Below are 22342 nucleotides of genomic sequence, written 5' to 3'. Positions count from 1 at the left end.
ATTAACTTTCAGTGATAAATATTCCGTATCTACCTGCACTGTAACAAGTAGAAATGTTGAAACTATTGTTCCTATTGTTATAAAATGACCTCTCTAATCCTTTACCTGGAGCATTCACTAACTTGCCAGTACTTGTGATTTCCCTATACAGATAGTCGGATATAACCTCTGCAAAGACAATGGGGCGGGTTTCTCAAGTTTATATGGGGTTTTAAGCTGATAACTTTTGGTGCCTACCTATTGCTACATTTGGTAGCTTTTAAATGAAGTCTTTCGTACCTATTGTGTATAAACTTTTGCGTGCCAAATTGATGGGCATGTTCCACTTATCCGAGGGTCTGCAGTCAATATCGAAAAATCGAAAATCATTGTCTGCTTCTATGTCGCTCTTGCATATTTGAGCGATAGAGAGGTATCTAACGATTTTCGATTTTTCGATGTCGGCGGTGGGTCCATATTTTCTGACATATTGTCTTACATATATGGTACAGCAATATGAATTGTTTCCTTTAGGGTTACCGGTTAACCTCAAACCACAACCACACCATACCCCGTGAAAACTTTATTGTATTCTTCGTACGAAATTTCACCATTGTTCGTCTTTATCTCCTTGCGCAACTATAAAAATAGAAATGTTCGTGGTGTGATGAGAACATATTTCAATTGACTATATTATGCAGATATGAGTCCAAAATGAAATAATAATAAGTTTAGAGATACCTACATTCAAAATGAAACCCCAGGTCTACAACGTGCATTATCAAATACATTTTGTCATAGTTTAATTTTGACCCAGGATACCATTTTGTTGCTAGTTGTTTGAAAAGGTTTTTATGGATGCAGTGAACCATTTTACCTAGCCATTTTTCAAGTGTACATTGAATAAGTTAACGCTTTAAGTAAAACTTGATATAAAATCACACGCTATTAATGATACGATGTTTTAACGATACCATCTTTAAGATATCGTTATTCTACTATAATTATCCATTTGTGACACGTGTCTATAAGATTATACTATGCACTAAGTATGTCTTTATGGCTCTAGACAGAGATTATGATAACTATTGCACTATAAAATCAAACTGCGTCATTTGCGACTAAGGGTCGATTTCAAGACTTCATGTAACTGTGTGTGTAAGGCTCCAAATATTGCTGAGCAAATCGATTCAGTAAAAATTGAAAAGCGAGACTCGTCTTTACTCTCATAAATCGCTGTAATCGTTTCTGCTCTAACAGTTAAAGCACCCACTGGCTACAATCTATACGTGCCTTCACTGGAACCGCCCACATTTAGCGAATTTAGAGCCCCTGTGGGCGACATGGCACAGTTTGAACGTAACCTGTTCTGATCTAGTAATGTTAGCATTGCAGGCTGCGTTTGCCGCAAACAATCGTGCGTGTACAATTTAATTTGTCATTAGCATGTGTTCGTTGCGAGCTAGATTATCGGGTGTAAATAACGTTATTACGAGAATGATATGGTCATTAGGTTTACGACATGTTTTACATGTTATTGCCTATGCAAGGATGAAATTCCATGCATTTTAAATGTAGAATAGATTTGCGTTAGCCATTTGTCTTGAGTACTTACCACTATGCGCAATCATTGAAGTTGTAGATTGTAGAGCGAAAGAAATATCACTAAAAAGGTTGTTATTAGCTGATACTAACAATTTAGAAGCATAATTTTCTATGGTTCAATCAGAATTAATCGACATTCCGAAATCCAATGCTATCGAGACGTTCCAAATTTCGGCACAATTAATCTGATAGCTGTACCGTTACGGTGTACCGTTGCGTTGACCGAGACAGACGGAGCGACGCGCTGTGCGAAAATACACGTGGTAACCCAGTTACTGTTGCGAGCGATGGTAACGCAGAAAAGGGAACGAAGATGAACCAGACAAGCTTGGTCTGAAGGCGGACCAAAGCTATATGGAGGAGTTCAATACTTGGTCCTGTAATGTACGCAGCTGGGTTTCACAGCAACATACACATGAATGAAAAACTCAGTAATGTAGAGAAGGGCAAAACTTGGCTAAATTAAATCTGTCATGAAGCGTATGAATATAACGGAGACTGATTTTAGTTCATTAGTTGTACACAATGTACACTCTCTGTGCTTGAACTATGTTCAATTGTTTAATCAGCCCAGCCTTAATATTGACACAACTTGGGTTCGGTTCTAACCGAGTCTTATCGGTCATCGTTCTCATTTCTGTGTTTTACAATTTTTCACTTTTTTCAACATTCATAACAGTAGTAGTACTATCGCCCACACACTTAAGAAAAAAAAGAAAAGAAAAAAAAAGAGTGAAGTAAAGAGTTTTGCTGTTTGTACCTACCAGTTACTTTAGCGATTTAAGTAACAAATGTAATGAGATATTTCCTAGTACATAATAGATCTAATGTAATTGCTCTGCAATGAAGTAGTGATTCGTGTTGTGTTATATCAAACATGAAACAATCTGATAGAACAGCTTTATTATCCCCATGTGTCACCTAACATCGATGTTTACAGATGTGATGATATCCGAATATATCGATTTATTACATACACGCGAAACCTGTTTACACAATTACCTGCATCGACATTGTTAGTTGACAGATCTAGATCAAAACCGGCTAGCTTGGTCTAGCTTTCTTTTTCACCGGACAAATACTAGATTTGTCCATTTGTGCGTTTTTATTTCATTAGTAAACTTGTTACGGCGCAGTTGAAAGTAATCTCTGAACACTTTCAATTAGAAATTAAGAGAGAACGAAAGTTTCCAATGACATTTACGTGAAATCGAAAAAGTTGTAATTGTACTTTTTACATTTAGGTCCGTGGATGCAGAGGCGTCTGTTTTGGGCAGAAATTAAGTGAACTCTGTAATGATTTCTCCAAAATAAATGCCTTGGATATATTCGTCTTAATTAGTATAAAAAGAAACCGTTTATATCAAAAATAGTTTTATAATTGAAATGTTTTAGTTAAACTTAAAATGCAACAGAAGGTAATCATTGGGGCTCACTCGACAATAACCATTGTGTTTGGCGTACCTCAAGGAAAACATCTGGGCCCCTTGTTATTATTTGTTTACAATGTTGTCAAATTAATAACTCTGCAAGATAATGATCCATGACAGTCATGATATAACAGTCTTATATGACTCGCTATTTACGACACGCCCCAGTACACTAGATAGGCATTAAGATATAATCTAGATAATAAGCCGGTCGTAAAGCGATAGAGTTAAGTGAACATCAACCGGCCAGTCAATTAGGATAACATACCCATAATAAAGTCTTCCACGGGTGTTACACATGCTACACACGTGATGATTCATCGGCTAAAGATTTCGTTACGGCATCTACTCGCTAACCATTTTAATTGCTAACACACGACACTGACTTTGAAATTAACTCTCGTTATGAGGGCGTTCGTACTCTATCGTCATTCGACGTACATATTTTAGTAGAACAAGAATTTTGATTTCGACTCAACATGATGTGTTTGAAATGATCGCCTCTGTGACGCGTGACGCCCGTTATTTCCAGGCCAATTCGAACGTACACTGATATCAGAATTACATCTAACTGATGTTATTCAGTTATTGTCCATTTCGCTCGTACTTGTCGGTACATGTATTGGCGCGGGCGAGATACACTAATTAAATAACATGATTCAAATCTTCTGATTTCAGTGTACATACGTTCGAATTGGGCTGTTCGTCACTCACTTCTTTTCTGTTAATATAGTTTTACACAGTCCATCTACTTCCTATGAATACCTCTACATCTACATCACATGGTGCTATATCATCTGTATATTATGTGGCAATCCTTGTACCTTGTGTACACACACAGGCAGCAAGCATTTTTATTCTTCTCAATAACAACATTTTCAAGTAAATTGTTTCCACGGGTATTGATTATTCATACCGTAAAGCCATTAGGAAAGAAATGATTAATCATTCTCAGTTCAGACGTGAGATTAGGAATAATTTAGAATGACGGATATTACCCTAAGAACATCAGTTCAGACGTGAGATTAGGAATAATTTAGAATGACGGATATTACCCTAAGAACATCCGATGTTTGAATAATTACTCTTTCCATCGTTCTTTTACTTTTTACTGCGAGAAAAATCGAGAAAATTTTATTCAGATATGCCTTTTAGAATAGAACCAATAGCCTGGCTGGAAAGGAAGGTTTAATTATTAAATAGATTTTTCTCACTGAATTCATTTTAGTCGAAATGATTCCGACAATATATCGAAAGTTGGTAATATCATATGTCTGTTTCGGTAAAATTGAAAACTGAATTCGTGAGAAATGCACGCGGTGGTTTTTTTAATATAACTTAATGTAGTTTATACTTGACTTAATCAAAATGATTACTACTTAAAACTATCTAACCAATTGAAACTTTCATCAGACTCAACTATTGAAAACATTACAACTATTTCAGAATTTCATGAACACGCAAACTTTAGATTAGGCAGCGTAGAAAATGGAGTCACGTCCCGCACGGAACAATATTTTGATGCTTCTATACTAAACAATGTGAAACTTTCTCCTCGCCGTCCCACATCGCTTACGTCATAATGACGGGTTCCATCCGACAATCTGTTTCTTTCTTTTCTCCAAAACCCGTCAGTTTACAGACAAACTGGTTATAGTGCTATACTTTAGCTCCGTTATAGATTTTTAATTTGTTAAAAGCGTGAAAGTTGTCAGTCCATAACCATATGCGGATTAAAAGCATACATTAGTTACAGTCATTAATTAAAATTGTCATGGCTTGCGCAAACCTGATTGGATTGGATACACACTCTTCTTTTCCAGTTTGAACTGCACTCAAAACATGTTAGATAAAACAAGCAAACAAACACACATCTCTATCTAATTTTATATTATTTTCTAAATTCCAGTGAAGCCAGCTTCAGAAAAGGTTCAAAGTACATAATCTGTTTTCTTTACATCATCTCGCACAAAAGAATATTTTACACAGGCCCTTATTTAATCAATAAATGCCTACCTACACCTTTTAATTGCACTTCGTTGTCAAAAGCCCTCGAAAGCCTTTTATATGATTAGCGGAGGGTGCTTTGTGCTGTATCATGAACAAAATCGTTAACCGAACCCTTGTTGACGTGTGTTTCGCCTTATTACGTTCTAATAAGGTGCAATATAAACATGTTTACTCAACGTTGTACTTTCACACTTTCAATCAACGAACGATGATTTATCAATTATACTGAGTACGTGCTCGTTTGGAATCAATATCTGGAGATGATATGTTGTTTTGCTGTTTAGATAATGTAGTTTTTGGAGTAATCCAAATGATTATGTTCTACCTTAGCGAAATGTCAAAATCATATACGCACTTAAAACTTTAAGTAGTGGTTAAGTAAAGCAGTGAGGTTTATCAAAATCATCTTAACTCTGCCAATCATCTTAACGTTTGTAGGTAATGGCGTAGTTACTTATAATAAAAGGTTAATTTAACCGATGTACTACTCGTAATTATTAATAATTTAATAACATTATATGCGAGTTAAATAATTGCCGTAACATTTACGATACGTTAATTTCTGAATATATCGGCAGATAATATCTTTTAGCGGTTGCTGTCTCAGATATGTGGTTCATTATTATTATAAACCTCAATTTCATAGCCTATTAAAAACCTTTTACAGTTAAACTTTCGAGGTCAACGAAATGCTATTAAAACTGTACACAATTGAAAGTAACAAAGTTATTATGCGTAATTTTGTCCGTCGGGGCAATTAGGTACCGGGTCAGTCCAGGTATTACTCCCGTCGCCTACTAAACCTAACCATTTTAAAGGGATCTTACATTACATGAAGTTGTGAAGCATCTCGAGGTTTCAAATATTCTGGTTGGTTAGAGTGTGGCTAGGCAGGTTGCAGCAATGGCAGACCTCGTTGACAATGCGGGCTAAACACTCGTAATGAGAGGATGCCGGGTTCTGTGCTTCCTGTGCTCTCATTCACGAAGCTTTCCGACCACAGACAAACTAAACTGGGGCTCTGTTGCACAGTGGGGAAATTAATATAATTGTCACTTGATATAAAATGTTTATTTGTAGGCCTCTCAAAACGTCACCGATAATCGGTATGCGATTTGCAGCATGTGATCGTCAGATTGTATTTGTTGCTACTACTTAGCCAGCAATTTATCTAAAATCCCATGACATTTGTTGCTAGATCTGTAGAATTTCTTGTCGATACAAAGGTAACTAAGTAGCGACTTTCACTTATCCAGCTGCTAAATTAGGTGAAATAGAGCGTTTGAAAGCCAAGCCTAAATTAAACTATAGGGACGAGCTCACGGTCGAGTACAAATTGTTTTTGAACTGGGAGAGCTCTCCACTGCTATTTCGGCTTAGTTGTATTGTTAATTAAGTGGGTTGCTCTTCATTTCGCTTTACAGCCAGTAGCTAAGTAAGAGTCGTGTAATTCTGCTACATAGCCGTTAGCCAAATAAGACATTATACCTTTAAAATGTCCAGTTATCTTGTCGTGAATGCTTTAAACATGCCACGCAAAATTAGATACGATCTCCGCTTGTTTAGTCACGTTATTTATAATAGCCACAACAAGTAAAACAAGTTTATTGCATACATACTTGTCTGCAGATGATCGATGCGTTAGCAATAGTGTTTGTGCAAAGATCTTATCAGAAGCTCAACACGTTTGTAACTTTATTAACCGGTTTTAACAATTGAATAACTTACACTTTAAAAACGTGCGATTTTCTTTTGGATCTAATCGTATCGGCTGTGTCGCTGTAGGAGCGAGATAGTGATAGTTGTATGCTGGGTGGGAAAGAGACGGATGCGGCTCTCGGTTCGATGATCGTGAGTCACGCTCGGCGGCGCGAGCGCAGGCTCCAATGGTGGTCCGATTAATGAACGACCCGCGGGTCAGATTCATGGGGCTACCGTGAACATCGAAATTTGAATAGTCTATCTGTATCGCTATCTAATTTTGAATTTCTAACCACTACTGATTGCAGTATAGCTGGCTGAATGCAATCATGTTAAATGCAATATTGAAAATTTCTGAAAATGTATCGTTTTGGATTGGAGTGTTTAACATGCGTTCTACGTTTAGCATCGTTATCAAAATCATTGATTTCACTGCAAACTAAGGTTACACTTTTTTTAAACACGCAGATGGCGTTAAGTGGCTTTTTTTTAATAATTTATTCATCATAAATCACGTGCTGCAGCAAGTATCTATGCTTCGGAGTAATTGTATGCAAGACACATTTTCGTTACCTATGATTACATGTACAATTAAAACTAATTGCGGAACCAGGGGAGCTGTGGAGTATAATTGGCTAAGAAAATTGCCTATCTCTCTCTATCACTTGCGAGCAATAGAAGCATCTTGTCTCTATCACTTGCGAGCAATAGAAGCATTTTGTCTCATTCACTTGCGAGCAAAAGAAGCATCTTGTCTCTATCACTTGCGAGCAATAGAAGCATCTTGTCTCTATCACTTGCAAAAGGCAAATGACGAACAAACGAACGGAGTAACTTGCACCACGGACTACGGAAGCATCGACCGCGCACCGGGTCGCGTAACGTCCGTGATGGATTGCCGACTTCGTGCACAGTGTTCCGACAGTACAGATACCTGCGAAACGCGAGTAAAGCTCAGCACAGACGGAGGGATTATATATCGGCAGATACCGACAGATGTCTTAGAGTATCGCTAAGCACCACACACGCCAACGGTACCAAAATATATATCGCTCTATGTCTAGCACCTACATTGTGAGAGAGGCGAAACATACCGAGCAATATATCGCAAGGCAGCAGATGCCTTCGCAGACATTGCATTGTTTTGTGTGTTGGCAGATGCCGTATCTTACGGTATCTGCCGATATATTATCGCTCCGTCTGTGACGGGCTTAATATTTGGACCAATATTGCCGCTTCCTGCAAATGGCATGATTGATCAAAATGACAATGGGGCGATGAGTCATGGTCAACGATATTCTGCTACTGGAGCGGTTTTTGACCTTTTTTGTCAGATTGTGTCACCACGAAACGTTTGATATTACGCAAGTGATCAAAATTGTGTGCAGCGCAACTTTTCTTAGTAAATTTCTAACAACAATTGGAAATTTCATATTCACAAATGTGGCTAGATTGTCACTACGGTACTCTCGTACCGTGTCGCAAAACTTCAACACTAAAAGTTTAGCTATATATATATATTTTAAATTGAACTAGTTTCAATGAAAGTTGGTTTTCTGCTTTCTTTGTGACGTTAGTTCAATAAAATACCAGCGCCCGTTCTTTTCGTCTTTTTCTCAAAAGGAGACGGGAACAGGTTTGCGAAGGCCCCGGCGGCAAAAAACAAAATGGCCGCTCGAAATGCTCCTTTAAACGCTTGCTAATTTGCGTAGGCTTCATATTACAACATTAATCTCTGGTTATAAAAGGAATTGATCGTTGTATAACTAATAGGCACTCGTGTAATACGCGGTGTTTACGCTTCAATAGCGTTTGTAAAAAGTTCTCTGCTCTATTAGTTTGATGAAGATCGAAATGAAGTGCTTCACTCTTTGTTGTAGTGGTTGGTATGACTCAATGAAGCTTTGTGTCTATCTGTAGGTCTTTAAAAGGCATGATTTTCGATAGCAACATATGTTCGATGTCTTCAAATCTGAGACGGATACATGCGTCATATAGTTACTTCCATTACGTTGCTTTTTTTAATGCGCGTAGAAACTGTACACCGTGTTTTGATTGAATGCCGCTAACATCGGGGTATGGTTAAGTACGTTTAAGAGAACTGAATGGCGTACTAGTTTAAAAAGTAATTAAATGTAGCATGTAGCGTTGTTGTAACACGGGCATTACATTTAACTCATCCAAACAATTGAAATCTGTGACATATCAATGTCATTTCGATCATCGATCGACCGAGATTCTACTTAAGTTTAGTAGCAAATGTATGAACTCATTCTAAACACTAATCAATATGTAAACCAGCCCTAAGGCAAGTGTACACGCTTGTAGAGGCCTTATAGGAAAAAAAGAATTGATTATCTCCGAAATGTAGTTAATTAGAATATCGGTGTCTTTGAGAAAGTTACTTGATTTAAGTTCAGGAATGCACCCTTGAAATTAACGGAAATAAAAAAAAACACGGTGTATATTGCCCCTATGTACAAAAATATCATTCTTTTAAACAGCTATTCAGAGTTCGAATGAAATCTTAACTTTACGCAGTACAGTCGCCATCAGATATATCGGAGCGGCCAAGATGTTCACAATATCTGAACACGCGCTCTAACGCCCTGACAATAGAGGCGTGTTCCGATATTTGTGAGCACCTTGGCCGCTCCGATATATCTGATGGCGACTGTACAACAGGGGATTTAGTCAAGTTTACTCCAAACGAAACTTTAAAATTGTACAGATATGATCATATTGATCATGTAAACTTTTCTTTCCATCTGTCACCCAGATACATTTATTTTTACATTTCAATTGGCGTTTATCGATACGTATATCGACTTGGCTACAGCCTCTCACTTGCCCGAGCTTTGTAGTATAATCAATCGTGGTAAGATACCTTATGAACATCAGCTGCCTGCCACGATAATTTAGGGAAACCAGACATGCCGGCTAAATGCCTAATACATTCATGTTCGATGTCTAGATAACCAGATTGCAAGCAGACACCTCCGCTATAGCGGAAACTTGCGGTTCTCAGATTGTTACTACCCGTATGCAATTAACGTCCCTAATGACTTTGATATACGTTTGATATTGCAATGTGGGAAATGTGCGGTAGACTAGGGTTTGCGTTACAGTTATTTCAACCTCTGTAACGTGAGACAGACGCGTATAGGCTTATGGAACGCTATAGTTCTAGTTTTTCAATTATCTGATTGGACATTCTAACCCTATTTAACGACATCTATTCAATACCTTAACCCTCGCACTCATAAAACTTAGCAAACCTTATTTTGTCCCTTTCTAATAAGCACAAATTTCAAAATGACGGATTAGGTCTAACGATTATCAAGGGCTTATTAGAGTTTAAGGGCATTTATGAATAACGATATAAATGTCCCTGAATGAATGAGATGTCTTTAGTAGCACCATCGCCCACACTCTTAATTGTCCATCGTTGGACCCTATTACAAAAGGCATACCTTTTGTAATAGGGTCCAACGATGGACAGTTAAGAGTGTTGCTGTCTGTACGATCTGCTGCATTATTGAGTAATGTGGCAATATGTATGTATTATTTATTGATGAATGAATAATTAACTAACTGACATAAAATAAACTGATTGGAGATACATTTAAATTCCTTTTATACATTAATATTTTCCATTCAACAAGATTCTTTATGGCTGGAGTGACTTAGCTAAGAGAAAATAACATCCACATTAAAAACTTGGATGTTACCCAGTTCATGAAAAAGTCCAATTTCCACCGAAGCATAATGTGCCGTATAAATAGATTGTGATTAAAGATAGCTTTCTATCTTACATTAAAAATAGATTTGCAGTGGCTATTTTAGTTGCTGCAAGCGTTTCTGCGGAATCGATTCATATATAGTTGACGACCGGTCTGGCCTAGTGGGTAGTGACCCTGCCTATGAAGCCGATGGTCCCGGGTTCGAATCCTGGTAAGGGCAGTTATTTGTATGATGATACAGATATTTGTTCCTGAGTCATGGTTGTTTAAGTATTTCTATGTATTTAAGTATTTATATATTATATATATCGTTGTCTGAGTACCCACAACACAAGCCTTCTTGAGCTTACCGTGGGGCTTAGTCAATTTGTGTAAAAATGTCCTATAATATTTATTTATTTATTTATTTATATGCAAAGCGATTTCGAAGAAATCATTCAATCATTTCGGTCGTGTTTTGATGAACGTGCTTCGGTAATAACAGTCATACAGATAAAAATACAAAGTAATGATAAAGTATTCGAAGGTTACACAGGTCATACGTTGCTTATTAACAAAAAAGACAACTTCGCCTTCAACACTGGTATAAATTACTTTTGTTTATTATTTCTACGATAAATAATCGTGTAGTACTCTGAATGTGTATTACTGAATGTGTGCTGTAGCAATGTAAAAACGAAGGTCAATCGAGCAATTTTAAAACAACAGTTCATGTAAAAACTTAAAAAGCCCAAGTAACCTTCCGCTCGATAACGACTTCTGATATGCTTACCTTATTTTAAACAACAACAATGTGTCTGCTGAGTGTAATTTTAAACGTATTATAGTTTAATGTTATCCCATTTGTTCGTACGACACGAATCTGTGCGACTCACGGTGCTCGTGAGATGAGTCATGCAAGTTTCACCTACCATCTGTTGCAAGTCTTGCAACCTCGGCTGCCACAAGGCAATACTATTTACTCTTTCAACACACCATTTTTATTTATACTATACACGCCAGATTTTAATTATCCACGATTAAGTACCTCGCCCGACGATAAACTTATCTCTAGATACAGTATCAACGCTCTTATCACGGAAACTTTATTCATGGACGTATTGTATGAACGTTTTGCTGATATTGTTTTGTGTCTCGCTTATTGTGTTATGTTTATTCAAGTGTAATGGTGTCGGTTTGTGCGTCTCTTTCAGATACAGGTGTGTTAGCAGCGACAGCTTTATGTGCTACATATGGTTTTGGGATGGTGAACGGTCTTGAATCGTTCAAATAACATACTCGTTTTATCTCTTTCTTTGCAGATGGGCTGGTAGCTGCTCTCTCGCTCCTGCTATTGCCGATGCAGACGTGCTCGGAGTTTCGATGAAATGATACTCAATAATCTTCTTTTCCTTGAAGTTAAATTCTTATGATTCTAACATAACGTGCTTAGAATATCTTGTATGTATCTGTAGATTATCTCTTCGACAGAATTAGTCATTGTCTCTAATTAGGTCGCTAATTAATTATGAAGGTTGCCACTGAAAGGCGGAAGCGCGCTGATAAATATCTTCGTCATACCAATCCTGCGGTTTCAAAACGAAATAGACACGTTTCCAATTTTTTACGTCTCTGGTTACGAACGGTTTACAATTACCCATTGGTTTAGCTCTGTCTCTGGTCGGAATAAGGTTTCGTTTATAAACCGATTCGTCTTGTGCTGTGGCTTTAATTTGGTCGGCGGCACTTATTTTCCTGAAGTCTATTCTTATCGGATTACGAATCGTTACGCCCGTCATGATTTCACTTTTTGTGAGGCATTCGTTTGTTTTCTTTTTATTAGACTATATTACGCATGACCAGTGTCATTCGGTTTGATTTTATCTCAGAAACTATCCACATCAATACCGAGTTTAGTCGATGGTATTGTGCAATCGATTTTATCGTCGCCGCCGCGGCTAATAGGAGGCTAGTGCGTCAATCACTGAATTTTAGATGTGAAGTGACTCTGACGTCAAACTTGGAATAGGCGAAAACGATCGATGCAGGGCGTTATCTGGCTCCTCATATTAGACGATGGGTTATTGATAATCATAGGATATGGGACGCTACTATCTGTCACGTTTGTAGGTGTAACTAGACGTGTTATCACAACACTGATAACAGCTCAGTGTAGTTGTAACATGGCCTTCTGTCTCACGTCAAACCACTTTTCAGATTACGTACCTACGAAAATGTTTTGCCAATAGTGATAAAAACTGTGATAATACATAAATGTGAACTTGAAACTTAAATTACTAGTGAAATGATCTCAAACTAAAATGGAGCGTAAACTAACACGCGAGGACTTTATGCGGAAGAGTTTTCGAACTCCCCGGACGTCGCCGGCGTCCGAGAACCACGAGCCGACCGTCAACGGAGCCCCGCCGCCTTCGCCGGTGTCTCTGTCCATGCTAGAGCGAGCCGCCCAGCCGCCACGGACGCAGTATGAGATAACCTCTTCAGGCATCGCCCCTAAACGCCTAGAGTTCAACAGAGCTCATCCCATACACCTCAAATCGTTCCAAGCGCCTGAACCTCCCGATGACACCAACACTCCACCTTCCGATGATGTGCTACGCACTTTGGAACGACAGATCGGTGAAATGGAGCGAGGCTTAGAAAGAGCTCAGAATGGAACAGTAGCCGTGGACGAGAGAGTGCGCTACGCCGAACACGAAAACCTCCTCAGAACTGGTGTTTCCTCAGTCGGTGGGGGAGGTTATCTCGCTGCTGATTCCGACACGGAGCACGACGTCGTACCCTTTAATAGAAATGAAACTACCCGTAGCAGTACTGGAGCTACGGCTCCCGCGGTCCGGCCGGCTCCCAGACTGGCTAGAACTCATTCCGACACACAGCAGCACCAAGTCGCTGCTACTGCCCGTCTCATGCGAAAACTCGCTGACGGCGGCGCGAAAGAGGAAAAAACTAGAGTCATCTCTCGAAAAGCTATCCAAGCGCGCATGGAAAAGGTCAAAAACTCCGTGGTTGGCACCAAGCATGAGCATAGAGTCCTGGCCGAGCACAGAGCCGAACCTCTATCTCCAAGGACCCCGACCTCACCCGTGTCGCCACGCTCATCCATACAGGTAATTACTGTGCCGTCTCGTGAACGTCCGTGTTTGACTCATTACGCAACCTGTTGTAACAAATCCGTGAAACTTGTTTTCGTTTTATGACTTAACCGTGTAACGTAAGCCATTGTCAAGTTCGTATTTCAGTACGTGAGAGTCAATGACCCTCAAGGACGGGACGCGGGAAGCTGCCTCTCTCGCTCCGGAGTTTAAATATGTTGGGAATGTCGGAATTGTAAATTGTTACTAAGTATTTGGAGAACCGGCAAGACGACGATCTCGAAATTGTAATCTATATTTAGTTCTAACTTGTTAGCTGTAACTATTTTCTTTTATTTGCATTCGCGTATAGCATAATTAGCGAAAAGTTGTGAACTAGTTGCCGTGCCGAGTTGATCATACTTGTACATTATTAGGTAGGTACTAGTTTGCTGCAAAAACTGATAAAAACACGAAATAAAAACGCGCGGAGCTCAATAATACGGCATAGAGTAGACGTAGAAGTAAGATATGAAATAGATTAGAGCAGATACGGTTAGGCTTCTTTAATTTTTAGGTATGTAGTTTCAGCTTTTATCTGTGCCTCTATCAAAAAACATGGATGCTGGAAAGCGTGTTTTGTTTACCGCTGGGGAACCGTGAATTTTTTTCGTAACAAAAAATCCTTTGTCACTCGCTGGACTGTAAACTAATCTCTATGCAAATCTTCATGACAGCCAGTCGGGGCTACAAGCTAAACAAAACTACTACCTACACTCTTTCCGATCAATATTAAATCTAATAGGTAAGTTTTTAGTGCTTCGTATAAAACTTTATTCGCGGAGAACTTTGGTCTTCAAAATCAGTTAATTTAATTTATTTATTTAATATATTTATTACGAATAACAACAAATAAAATGCGTATTTAAACACTTTAGCTTCTTGATTTTGAAATATTATTTACAGTACATATGGTCCTATTTTCCCACACTAGTGCGTAAAATAACACTTTTCGTGCGTATGTCAAACGTTTAAAGGGCCATATGTACTGTCAAACGTTGTACGATACACGTGCGAATAGGTAATTCGCAACTCGTGTCGATTTAAAACACTCCCTTCGGTCGTGTTTTAATTTCCTCTTTTCCACACTTGTGTCGTAAATAACTATTTCACTTTTATTCTAAAGAGACCGAGATCCTACTTCTTAGGAGCTAAATGTCAGGGAATCGGTATAAACGCCTGAGCGAATTCCACTAAATAAAACATATTTAATAGTTTTACTTGTAGAGGTACAAACGACGGGGCCGTTTGTTAGCAATTACACTTCATAAAATATTTGCCTCAATACCCACGAGTACACGGTAGGTAAACTAAGTCAAGGACGCACACTTCAGTAACTAAGCCATTTAATTGATTAATCGCATTTTGTGAATTATGGCGAGGTAATTCAGAGTTCAGGTGAAAAAGTTACCTAAAGTTTGTTTAATTAAGCTCCTGCTACCCGACCGTGAATCTGATTGAACATTTTAATCCACCTTTAATATTTAAGCTCATAAATTTATTCACAGTTCAAAAAACAATACCGGTCATATAAATTTATCCACAGTTCAAAAGCAGTCTAACAATACCGGTCATAATCGGTTTTTTCTAAACGTTTTAATGCTCATAATGTTTAATACTGTAAACGGGACTTCATCGTGCACTTACTTTTATTAGGGTTCCGTACCCAAAAGGTAAAACGGGACCCTATTACTAAGACTTCGCTGTCCGTCCGTCCGTCCGTCTGTCCGTCACCAGGCTGTATCTCACGAACCGTGATAGACAGTTGAAATTTTCACAGATGATGTATTTCTGTAGCCGCTATAACAACAAATACTAAAAACAGAATAAAATAAAGATTTAAATGGGGCACCCACACAACAAACGTGATTTTTGAACAAAGTTAAGCAACGTCGGGCGTGGTCAGTACTTGGATGGGTGACCGTTTTTCTTTTTTAATTTTTTTCCGTTTTTTTTTTCATAATGGTACGGAACCCTTCGTGCGCGAGTTATGAGTGGAAATCATGTCGGTTTAAATAATATGTTATTAATACTCCCTGTATGTTGATACTGGTGTTTTTGTTGTTCTTGTACTAAAAATCTCTTTTTTTACATTCGCAGGTAAGCAACAATGGGTACAGTAAACATACAGTCAGTGAAAGACAGAACAGGTAAGTTTAGTCTAGTAACATATTACATCGTTTGAATGCGAATGTCAAGGTTGCATTCTTTTGCCGACGGCGCTGCGTCGTCGGAATCACAATCGACTGTTTTTATTTTACACACGTACGTGTCGTTAGGGAAATCTCGCTATTTAGAAGGATTGTATTCGATGTATGACTATTGTGTGATAAAAGTATCTGGGATGCGGCATGTAACAAAATTCATGTTTTTGAAATTGTATATTTTTTGTTGATATAATAATTATAACAGACTAGATGACCCGGCGAACTTCGTTTCATATCTACCTTTTTTTAGGAATTTCCTTATTTTTTTTCTATCATAAGAACCTTCTCCTGACAATAACAAACACAACAAAAAAAGCATTAGCGAAATTGGTCCACCCGTTCACGCGTGGTGCCGTGACCGTGACCAAGGGAAATAGGGATAGATTTATATACATAGACATATAGATTTATTAACAGCTAAATGTCTAACATACCTGTTAGCAGAGTAAATGTCGCCTAAAATATACTTACATGTTTTAAAGATAAATGGTTAACACTAGCTTACTAAATCTCATGATCAGGAATATTTAAGCTTTCGAGATTTTAATAAACAGTAGCAATAACTAATCACATTAAACATTTTTAAATACAGTTACATTTATAATCTAATGTATTTGTCTCATTGAAAAGGGTTAATGAAGGAATAAATCTTGTTAGATTAGTGTTAGATACGAGCTTTTTGGGTTATAATCCTATTAAATATCCCTAATAAATTCCAAATATCAATTCATGTAAGTCCCTTAAACACCCATTAGTAAAGCCAGGCTTTTAACCAAAACGCTTTATATGGCACAATGGCTCTTAAAACTTAATAAATTGATGCTACATTAAACTGTCATTATAATGGTTCTCTTTTTAAGGCGGAACGGGTGAACAACCTTGACATTTCTGTAGTTATCACAACAGCTTCACGATAAGATAAACTAGGCGAATTTCTTTAACGAGCTCCTTTTTTCTGGTAATATGATAATTGTAACGAGAAAATATTGGTTTAGCGACGCGGGAGTAGTTTGTTTTACGGTTTTCGAAGCTTTTGAACGCTATATGTCATAATTATACAAAAACGTCACTCACACGCCAAGATCACGCTAGCGTGCCAATATAAACTTTACTGTGAAAGCATGTTACTTTTACTTTTAAAGGGTGATAGTTAGCCATAACCATAACAAATATAGGTAAGCGTTCTTGGCGCTGTGGGCACGACTAGTCACAACGACTTTTCTTGTCGTCTAAACCAGCATTCAAGTGGAGGCATTAGCCCAGCGGTGGGACCGGGAGCAATTTCGTTTGTCCGAAAAACCTTTCCATATTCAGTACTTTCAGTATTTCAGTATTCCCCGACGCGCGAGTTACGAGAACTGAAATCCAATTTGCTTAAATTCATTTGATGCTAAAATAGGATCTAATGCAGCTTAATTTAACATTCATAGCACCGGTTTAGTGTTTTCAGCACCCATCCCATCTTGTTTGCATTTGTATATAATGAAAACACGAACCGTACCTCGTGGGGTAGATTGGGGTAGGTATATTCACCTTGACCTTGCCCCATTTTCCCCACAATGCCCCGTCGGCGGGTTTAATCTTAATTTTGATGACGTTAAGGCATACTGACGGAAATAGACTTAAATGTGCGTCAGAGTTACGTCACGATGAATGGATTCGGATTGGCTAATTAAAGACGTAATTTGAAACTCTATATTTGTACATTTTTGCATAAAGGCTTTAGGTTTATTTTTGTCACATTTGATTAGTGATTTATAATTAAACCTGCTTAGTTCTTATCAGAATCGAGTAGGTATTTATTTGAATAAGTTTTTGGCAAAAATAAAAATTTCTGATACAAGCTCTTAGCGCTGACTGTACTTTTCTTTCCACAGGCATCTAATACTCATCGAGACAATTCTAAAAACCCCAAACATAATTATGTTGCGTTGTTTTATCACAGGGTTCCCATGGCCACCGCCTGTCTCCATCAGCAGATCAGCTCTATGGTACCATAATATTGCATTGTCACCCGACTTACATATGTATGTAAATTTTCATCTTCATCGGAAACCGGGAAATGGGTCAAATTTAACTTGCAAGATTTGATCCGTACAAACATAGTTACATAGGTACATAGCAAGTTAATAAAAAGCTTGTAAAAATGTTGCATCATGCATCATATCCTGGGCTTACTTTTGTGTGTGTGTAATAGCTTTGACTTTACAATCTTAATTCAAAATTGAGTTACGTAAAAACTCGTATCTCTCGGGTCGCGTTCGTAATTTCGCATTAGCAATTTATCCCCCTAAAAGAGTCGTTTTTACACAAACTTTGAGCAATTTGAATGTGTAATTCGGGTCAACTGCTGGAAATGTCGGGGCGCCGGGGCGAAATAGCACCGTTTCTAACCCTTATGAAATGACAACGCGCCAAATTTCACTCAGCGTGTTCAAAATGAGGGATAGATTGATAGCTTAAAATTCTTATGGGTTATTTTCAACTTGTCATAATTCACATTAATATGAGGAATATAAATAGAATAGGAATATTTTTGTTTTGTTGAACTGATCTTGTAAATATAATAGATATAGTAACTCTTTACTACACACGTCAAACAACAACAAAAACAAACACAGAAGGTCATGGTTACAAAGTACAGGATAAACAAGTAGTTATATATGTAGATCTCAAAAAATACGCTTGTAAATCTACTAGCTAAATTTTGTTACTACTCGTACAATTTGTACCCTAGATTTTTGCAGGACAAAAGTTTACCTAGCAATATAAAATGGGCTTTCGTGTTTATTCCGACCAGAATGAGAGCTCTTCAAACACACCAAATTATATCAATAACGGAAAAAAAACTAAGCACATACCTATTTCAGTATTTTTGCTCAGCTTACCTCAGACGATTTAAAATAAATAATTTAATCCAAGAACTGTTCCACGTATTATTTGTCAGCCGGAAGAGTTTACGAGTCAACGATCGTCTCATTGTGTGACGAGTAGGTGTGGCTGGCGCCCGGCCAACTCTCGATGGCCGGCAAGTGTTGAGGTAGGGTACAGGAGTTACGATACATACGGTGTGACGCGTCAGGTAGTTGTGATAAAAACAACTGCTCGTAAACCCCAACTGGCGCCACGCTGACAATTGACATTTGACATTGATAATTCTTTGTACATTTACGGGTCGTTAAGCTAAGAGTGTCACGAAGTCACAAACGTGTTGGACCAGAAATGTACGAATTGTCATTGTTAGGTGACAATAGTCGCTGTGGTAAAACAGGGGCCCCTTTTTTACGTGCCCGATTCACCTTACATTCTTGGTGCAACAAGTAAATAGTGACGCTATTTACCGTCGTTAGGTACTTACCGACCGCGAAATGTACAGGGAATTGTGAGTGTCAGGTATCAAATGTCAAGATGGTGAAACAGGGGCCTGGTAGCCGGTGGAACGATTAGGTCTCTGGAATTGAAAGCTTTGACAAAAAAATTAAGGTTAAGTATTGATCTGACAGCATGTTTTACCAATACCTATATTGTCAGTATTGTCACATAACTGATAATTGACCTAATGTAAGATTCTTACGTATCAAGCGGATCGGCACATCGGGAGTGCATTTTAATAGTCAAAGGAATTTGAAGTAGTTACTTGTGCAAAGTATGTACTTATGTAGCTTTAATTTTGTCTTTAAAACGCCGCCATCTATCATGGCTTGAACTTTTCACTTCAGTGAATATCTGCCTCCAGTTATCGTAGGACTGTAAGCAAGGCCGTTGTAATAGATTTATGAATTTTTTGCTAATGTATACAATTTGATACAACAATTATAAGTAAATTGAGTAATATCCTTGACATAGATTTATTTATTGATTCCAAATACAAATAGGTGATTCAGCAAAACAGTTTCTGCGACGTAATCGCCAAGAGTCAAGGACAAACAAAACTGATAAAAATCTTTGAAAAACAAGGGCCGAAGAGATCGGAAATTCATAAGGGAAAAGTGACACGGGCCTTGTAGGCTTTCTTCGTGAATTTATTCCTCACGATATAGGTCGGCCGCTTGGCTTACGGCCACTAAACTTTTATGCTGTTCCCTTTACACGTTCAAGTCCTAAGTTGCAAATTCTGATGTTGCGAAACAGAATTTCACCCAAAGCTGGGCGTTGCAAAGTAAATTTTGATGATATCCATCAAACTGCCATCAATGTTGGTAAATGAATTAGAAACTTTTTGAAATCGCTGGCTATTACGATTTGGGCCGAGATTTATAAGTACCTCGTTGAGGTTTTATTTAAAAGTTTTATTGAATTGAAATAAAGAAACGTGAAACCTCTTGACCTAGCTTAAGGAGAGAAGCTTTCGCTTAAATCTCAATTATTTTTATCACTATTTGATCTTTGAGTGAAGCGAACTAATAGACTATTCCACTAAAACAATAAAAACCAACGCAGTAAAACCAAAATTTCAATATCATCTTGGTATTTGCTAACACACGGAATATAATTTACGAGGTTTCATCGTCCATGAAAACTAGTATATCTTACATAATAATAGCGAGAAAAGGTACCAGAGAGCGGAGATAGATCAGGTTGTCAACTTACCTACGTTTTATAGTCTAACAAAATACCTAGGAAAACTGATAGCTACGGAAGTTCTCAAAAGCCCATCGCGACTAGAGCGGATATCGTTTGATAGAAATATTTATATATGTAGAGTGAAAGATAGATATGAAATTGAATAGTGGAACAGGGATTTTGATACAATACAACTGAATTTAACGAGAGCGTGCCTCATATTTATTTAATCTATTGTACTGTCACAATAGATTACTGTCGACAAGTTAATTTATTTTAAAGCATCATGAAACCAATTTCTGAAACCCCTGGTAGTATGTAGTATGCATAAAGGCTTATTTACACATTCGGCCATGATAACCCAGCGCTCAAAATTCAGAATTCCAACGAATAATTGCGCCCTGTCACTGGATCCCCAAGGCCCTTTGTGTACAGCAAAACAGTTGCTCAAATAATTATAGGGCAAAGGTAAGTCGCGTTATGCCATTTGATATAGGTCAGACAAACAAGGTAAAGAGTTACAAACGGCAAGAAACGATGAAGGAGGCACCGGTGCGGCTTCGCGGTCGGTAGGGCTTCGCTGTGCGTCACCAGTTGTGTAAGACACGCTCTCCGGCTTGTGGTCAATGTGCTTTACACGTGGCTAATTAAATGTTACAGGCGTTGTTTATTATTTACGAGTCTGTAGTGATGCTGAGAAAAAGCACAGAATAGGGACGTACCATCGCCCATACTGCTGTTAACTGTACATCGGTGGACCTTATGCCTTTTGTAATAAAGTCCACCGATGTACAGTTAGGTTAGGAGTGTTTCTGTTTGTACAGGAATGTTATTCTCCCTGTCTAATAAAACTGATGTTTGTCATCGAAAGGCGACGAGTAACGTTGTGCCTTGGCGCGAATGACGCATTCTCTTTCGCACTCATTTACACAGTGCCCCTAACTGAGTAAAATACCACTGGCAAAGGCCTCCCTCTTATGTGCCCCGGGATACGTGGAAAAACAGTACGATTAATCAGTTTTCCACCATTTTTTTAATTTTTTTAACTCGTCCCGCCATTTCCGACTAGCGATCAACTTATATCGGCATGTCGTGTTATTTAATGTTTTAATGTTCGGCCATAGAGACGCTACTTACGGCAAACTACGCAATAATTTTGGTCCTTTAAAGTGCTTGGTTTGCGGTTAAATGTTGACCTTTACCAGCACGGCTCCGTAACTTCCTTAAGCCAGTTTGGCCGAGTTCACTCGGTTGAACCTGTATTCGATTAGCTGGATTAGCGAACGGACATCATAAACACATTAGCCGGTTTATTAATTAGCGTTTGAGGGCTGGAACATATACTACCGTAATAGAGCAATTTGTATGTGTCAGTTTAACTACAAGTTAACAACTTTGGATTTTGCATGCGATGCTGTATTTTGTCACGTGAGTTTTACTTTTCGGGATGAGGACGAAAAAAAGATCTCACTCCCGAACCCAAACGGTCAAAGTTACTATGTTTAGCGTATGATTATCGTATATGTCTGCGTTACGACAAGTTGGTACCCCGCCGAATAATTATGTGTGTTGAAAAAAAAAACAGAAAATATTTTAAGTTAGCATAGGATTAAAATTCGAATCGTATCCTATAATAAAACATTTAATTTGAAAGCAAAACCCTGTTGTAGGTATAAAGGGAACGAGTAAACAAATATAGCGAAAGTAAACAATCTGCTTTGTAATTTTGAACTTCGCCGTTCAAATGAAAATCGAAATGCTGTTTACTGCGAATGCGCAGCAAAACATTATACTGACAACATGGGTTTGCAGAAATGCTATTCCTATCAGTAAGCAAAAGTTGTAGCTAAAATGTTATCTCTAGATTCGTATACAAAACACAATATCGGTTAATCAAAAAATTGGATAAGCTGGTGTTGAAATGTAAACCATTTTCTTTTTTTTGTGTATGCGTTATTAATCAGCCTCTC

General features: G+C 38.0%; 2 protein-coding genes across 2 annotated transcripts in view; one reads left to right on the top strand and one right to left on the bottom strand.

Annotated features, from left to right (window-relative positions):
* Window positions 1-22342, bottom strand: part of LOC134801873 (uncharacterized) — a 399153-nt gene that overhangs the window by 70557 nt on the left and 306254 nt on the right. The gene's annotated exons all lie outside the window — the stretch shown is intronic.
* Window positions 12642-22342, top strand: part of LOC134801804 (serine/threonine-protein kinase MARK2-like) — a 97286-nt gene continuing 87585 nt past the window's right edge. Inside the window, exon 1 of the mRNA XM_063774412.1 lies at window positions 12642-13578. Coding sequence (XP_063630482.1) covers window positions 12769-13578 — 810 coding nt within the window. The 5' untranslated portion in view covers window positions 12642-12768. The remainder of the gene's footprint in view (window positions 13579-22342) is intronic.

Source organism: Cydia splendana, chromosome 23, assembly GCF_910591565.1.
Source record: "Cydia splendana chromosome 23, ilCydSple1.2, whole genome shotgun sequence".
NCBI classification, from domain to species: Eukaryota; Metazoa; Arthropoda; class Insecta; order Lepidoptera; family Tortricidae; genus Cydia; species Cydia splendana.
The sequence above is the reverse complement of the archived record's forward strand: the minus strand, read 5'-3'. Positions and strand labels throughout refer to the sequence as shown.